Raw genomic sequence first — 6,000 nt, forward strand, 5'->3', positions numbered from 1 at the left:
GGAACTCAGACAAGGATGTTTTTGCACACTCACAGATCTGTCTAGCTTTAAGGAAAGGAAAAAAGACACTTCACTTGCAATCCATTTGATGCATTTGTGGCAACATTCTGTTAGCACAAAAAGTTTTATGTGTAAAAGCTAAGGAACAGTAGGTTTTCCATATAGCAACCAGGCTACTGGGCACTAGACATATGTATTCTACAAAGCTAGGCATCTCAGTAAAGGTTAACCAGCAGAGATATGGCTGGCAAGGACTCAGTGGGGGCCACTTGACTATGAGTAAGGGACTCCATTTGTGCCACTTGTATTTTGTTCATAAAGCAATGCATGATTACTGTGCATAGCATCATAACTGCTGTCACTGGTACATCATTAAAAAAGCAAGCCATAACTGTCCTAAAGAAGGATAGCAATACTGAGCCATCACTGCTGCTCCCCCAGTATTCTTTTCAGAAGTCAAATTATACTACAAGTATGAAGATGAGGCCACTGGGCCATGGACCACTTAACTTTGACTTCCTCCATCTTGCCAAAGAAAGCCTTCCACCATGTCTAACCCTCCTTGTGAAGGTTCAAGCATGGAAGTAACCAGAACTTAGGACATATCTGTTACATCATAAAGAATTTAAAAATTAGAATACAGAAGCACACAATCTACCTCTGCCTTCTTTTCATCAGTGCGGTCATTCTCTTGATTTACAGCATCCAGATCCGTCACTCCACGGCTGTATATTGGAGCCAGTCCTCCAGGCACAGGACTGTCCAGAGCATCAATGTCAGTCTCATCAGCATTGTGATCCACGCTGGCAACTATTTGTGTCACTGGAGATCAAGCAGAAGGAGAAGATAACAGAGGAATGTTAGGAGGACATCCAAAGCATGATAGCTACAGGAGACTCTTGCAGTGCAACAATCAGGAGACTACTGGCCTGTGTAGGGGATAATTAGAAGGCAATTTAGTAAGTCCCTGGGTATCAGATGCAGATGTTTCTATATGTTGGAAAGTCTGCTTGGATAGATGTTGACCACAGTCTTTTCTGTAGCAGAAAGGATATAGACTATCACAACACTAAGCAACATGCACAGGAGGAGATTGCAGTGGGTCTCACTCACTGGCCATCACTGTAGCTGAAACATCTACCTGCCGGGCCAACCAGTTACAAATGAAGCACAGAACATTTGTGCTAAACAGAACCATTTCTTATGATGGGATTATGCTGTAGAATAGATGATATACAGGATGGAAATGCACGTCATTATGATTGGGACACATATGAAGGCAAAAACTGAGGCAAAGTTCAGCTTGTCCACAGTTTGAATCCTATCCAGGACTATTTGCATGGAGGTTGCATGTTCTCCCTGTGCTTGTGTGGGTTTCCTAGCAAATGTTTTTGCCCACCTGGAACACCAGAGTCATCAGTGCTCTTCTCGCTGTCTATATCCTCTCGTCCATCCCCAGCCTGCTCTGTGTGCTGCAAACTCAGCTTGTGGCACACTTCAAAGGCTTGTCCCACAGTCCGCACTACCCGCATGGCATGGCTCTGTATAAGGGAACATTGTCAACAGTAATATTTTAAGAGATTGATCATTTGTAGTTTTGAGCACAAACATTTTACAGCAGGTTTATCAGTACTTCAACAACGGCCACCTCTTAACACTGAAATAAAAGTGGTTATCTGACTGGAAGCAACATCATCCACCCCTCCTCTGTCCAATCAGGGAATTCCTTGTAACTACTGAAAAATAATACGAGACGTTTTGTGAATGGTGGAGGTGGCAAGCAAATGCCCCCCTGTGCTCAGTGTACAGATAACAGGCCACTCAAGCAGCAGATGGAAGAGATCAGTGTTGACTGAATGCAGCACAGACTAATACAGTGAAATTCTGCATTCCCAGTGGCCCACCAGATGTAAGATGAGAAGAATCAGGTGTAACCAAGCTGGACCAATATATATTTTAAACCGTTCAGCTTTAACCCTGTCTGTATTGTGCTCATCAGATCTATCAGTTGTATGCTTTTGAACACTGTCCTAACAAAAGGTTTTAGTTCTCAGGGCTTATGTTCTGCATTGTCACCCTTCACTTTCACTTTTAAAATTGTGCAGAATGGCTTGCAGTCTGCCCAAATGCTTGCTCAAAAGAAACTACAGAGGCAAGATTTTAAAATAATAATAATTTTAGGTATGCTTTGAGAATGGACACATATAACAAACATATGATGAGGTTTTCTAAAATGTCACTGCAAAAGTGGGACATACACTTTAAGAAATGTAAATTCTTCTGTATAAAAAAAAACAAACCCTTATATAAATGTGCAGACTACAGACGGGGCATTCACCAGGTGAAATATGTCTGCTATGCTGCCTAAATCCTTCACAGTGTCTAGCAAAGCTTACAAGGTCATGTAGAGAAATGTAGAAAAAATGTGTATGAAGAAAGAAATATTTTACAACACAGCTAAAGAACACTAACTTTTCTGTCTTTCTAGATTTCTGGTGCAATTTAGGTATTAAGACTAGTATTTCATGTTACCTGTCCATCTGCAACAGCAAATACAAACATTTTATAAAGTATATAAAATATATCAGCTTTGAAGACATGGAATAAGTCAGTTCCTTTTGATTAGGGATGCACCAATACTAGTAAACATGGTTATATTAACCCCAATAAATATCTTATTTGTTCCATTTTTGCCTGTTAAATAAACCTTTGTAAGATGTTTGTTATACTGGTTCAATAAGTGCAAAAAAAAAATCTAACACGATGATATACTGTGCACGCTAATGTGCTGCACTCTTATCAGTTATCATTGTCTTTGTGTGGACTATAAAACACCCCCTTCTATGACATAGAAAAGGAGGAGAGGGATGTGAAAGAACATGCCGGAAAATCTTTGAACGAACAGAGCGGACAGCTAATGAGCTGACGGCTCTGTTTGGGTATTCTAACAGCGGTCGGCAGCTGCTGTCAGAAAACAAAAGAAACAGTGGGGATTCTTTGATCAACGTTTGTAAGCGTTGATGGAGGAATCTGTTCTGTATTTTCCCATTTAGTTCGCGGGTTGAACAAAAACAATAGAACAGTGTATGGCCAGCTTAAGGGACTTGTTGTAACCCTTTACTTCACGAAAAATGTTTACTTCAAAGTTTTTAGTTCTGGCAATGTGCCCTGTTTAATTATAGCTTTAGCCTAAAGAGCAAGAGTACATTTTCTGAACTCCATTAAAGTCTACGAACATGGCTTTTGTTCCTTTTCCTTACATATGCTTAATGAGACCCCCAACAGACCATTCATTTCATCCACAATCTTCCCATAGAAGTATAGGTGCATTTAACATATTTTATGCATGGTATTTTCCTTTGAAAGCCTCCCTGGTGTAGACATCCAAAAGTCCTGAGACTGCTGATGAGCCCCACCATCTTGGATAAGACATCTGCAGACCCAGCAGACACAGAGCCGTCACTGAAGTGACACTCTATAGCATTCCCCTTACCTCTCTTAGAAGCTACATGAAGGATTATGTAGGGAGGGGAGGGGTGGAGGAGCTGGGCCAGCAGAGAAAGTAATTGGACACTTCCCTGATGAGAAGGGGGCTATGATGTGTAATAAAGGAGGAAGCTGTGCAAGGGAACTGACTCTGCTGGAATAGTACATTTCCAATCAAGTTCAATGGCACATTGTAAGTGAATAATAAAAAAATAATTTATGGAACGGAAATACACTGCAAATAAGGAGCTAAAATACTTGATTTGTCTGTGATTTCACCTTCAATCTTTTAAGTCGGTGACAATGTGTCTCTTTAAACTGTGTGCTCCTCTGAGCACCAACCCAACTGTTACCAGTAAAGAAACACAAGGCTATCAGAACTAACATTAGCAAAATGCCCAGGGACTGCAAATTCCATTTTCAGCCACTCTCTCCTGATCTTCACTTCCTCTCCCATTTAACCAAAAGCAGTAGCTGTGAATGACATGACGCCATCTTCCTGTATTTCTGTATTCATGTTTCTTGTTTATAAGTAAACTCTTAAAAACTGCTTAGTGAGCATGCTGGTGTCTGTTGTGAATGGATGGTGCCTTGCATTGTTACAACGCAAAGCACTTTTTACCATTTTCTTTAAGCTTTATTACCATTACACACACAATTCCATTTCCTTTACCTCCATGCACTGCAGCTCCACTGAGGTGGCATGGCTGCATTTTTTCAAAACGCACCCCAACCCACCTCAATGCAGAGTTAGTGTGAACAGGGCACACAATGGTTTTCTACATGCCTTTGTTGAACTGTGCAGATTGACGCAGGCCAACTTATACAGTGTTAACAAGACCTAAATAATTATTTCTGATTGTGCAGATATCTGCCGTCTCTGTGAAGCTATCTGGTCCCTATTTCTTGTATGTTGTTGAGCACTTTGGACCAGGCAAGCCATCATATTCAGCTACACCTCATTAGTCACTGTGCAGACATACATACAACAAGGAAAGCTTTAACATTTGCAGATCAATTTACTACACTCATCAGTTTTAAACAAAGAGCAAAATTAATAGTTCTACCAAGGTGGTCTAATACTGCTTACCACAACACTAAAGTGGTATTGTAAATTGTGTGTGTGTTGTGACTGTGTGCATCCTGTGGGCTGTGTGTGTAGTGTCTAGCTATGCTCTGTTTGTATGTGCAGCATTTGTACTCTATGGGCTTCATTTAAAAAAAACATATAGCTGGCCAGATGCCATTAGCACTGCACTGTCACCTCTAGATGGCACCGATGAGTATAGGGGGCGGAAGTTCTATAAATAAAGCCTTAAAAGAGAACGATGGGGTAGGTGTTTTTTCCCATAGTTTTCTTTAGGGTCACGGTAGGACATATACTAACCTCCTCCCGTGACCCATAGCTCAGTATATTGTGGGCTATTGCAAGCGATGTACAGAGAGCGTCGCAGCCGGGACGGGTCCCGACAAAAGTGTGTTTTTCTGCAAAGGAGAACAAGCAGGTAGAAATCCAACCCCAAGGAGATAAGAAAGGGAGATGGAGCATTGTCACCGAGGGTGTAAAACTGAATGGGAATAACAAGCCTCCAGTGCTCTTTTCTTTTTATATTACATAACATATAAGAACACACAATATAATAAAAATAAACTATAGGACTGTGGCTGGCAATGCTATATAAATAGAAAGAACTAGATCCAGTATTTAGAAAGCAATTTTCTTGCACTACATCTCTCCCAGCCCAAAAATCCCCCAAGGCATTTCTGAGATTTGCCAATAATTTAATGACATTTGCCGGATATCAGAATCAAGTTACAATTGAGAAGGGTCTATTTTCATACCAGCAACTTCCTTCCTGGACTTTTCAGACACCAAGCAGAATGTAGCTGGTAAGGAAGTTTTTTTTTTTCCTTTCTCTAATGCACTTGCTAGCTGGAAAATGTCCTTTCCATGATGTACAATGTCCGAAAGCCGCAATGAGAAAAGCAAACTTCAGCAGACAGATTTATTTTAGCTACGACCCAGAAGCTTTAGATATTAAATTCTCCATGGAAACGGGGAGTAATGAAATAAGGGACCACCGTGTTCTCCTTTTAATAACCAAGGCTCTATTAGACACCACACTGTAAACAACAGGGAACAGCGGCTAAGAGTCACAAGTGTCTCTGGTATCTTTATAGAAAGTTAATGGCAATGAGAACAGCTGGAGGCCACTGCCTTTTATTAGAGTATGAGTCAGAAACCTTTACAGGTCATGTAAGGCATAAAACCATTCATATGATGCTGGTAAGAAGTGAAAAAAATAAAGATTAATATAAGTCTCCTGAACACAATTACTGATGCTTGCAGTCTAACGAGCTTATATAGGTAAATGATTCAAGCTCCATCAACCCATAGCAACCAGCCCCAATTCTTCTTTTCATAAGATGATTGCAGGACAGCGGTTTATTCTGGTTTGGGGCCGCCCTAGGCAAGACGAAACTAGGACAACCCAACCCGCCACCCTCTTACCG

The 6,000-nt window shown here is 40.9% G+C and overlaps 1 protein-coding gene across 3 annotated transcripts in view; it reads right to left on the minus strand.

The window, feature by feature from the left end:
- Window positions 1-6,000, minus strand: part of NOS1AP (nitric oxide synthase 1 adaptor protein) — an 87,568-nt gene that overhangs the window by 19,533 nt on the left and 62,035 nt on the right. For 2 of the 3 annotated variants that reach the window (XM_018571680.1, XM_018571681.1), the window contains exons 6-7: window positions 1,400-1,541; window positions 659-822 (exon numbers count right to left, since the gene is read on the minus strand). In XM_018571680.1, coding sequence (XP_018427182.1) covers window positions 659-822; window positions 1,400-1,541 — 306 coding nt within the window. Of the gene's footprint in view, window positions 1-658; window positions 823-1,365; window positions 1,542-6,000 lie in introns of all 3 variants that reach the window. The other variant, XM_018571682.1, reaches the window with a different exon arrangement.

This window comes from Nanorana parkeri, unplaced genomic scaffold (genome assembly GCF_000935625.1).
Source record: "Nanorana parkeri isolate BGI_ZX_2015 unplaced genomic scaffold, ASM93562v1 scaffold1809, whole genome shotgun sequence".
NCBI lineage: Eukaryota > Metazoa > Chordata > Amphibia > Anura > Dicroglossidae > Nanorana > Nanorana parkeri.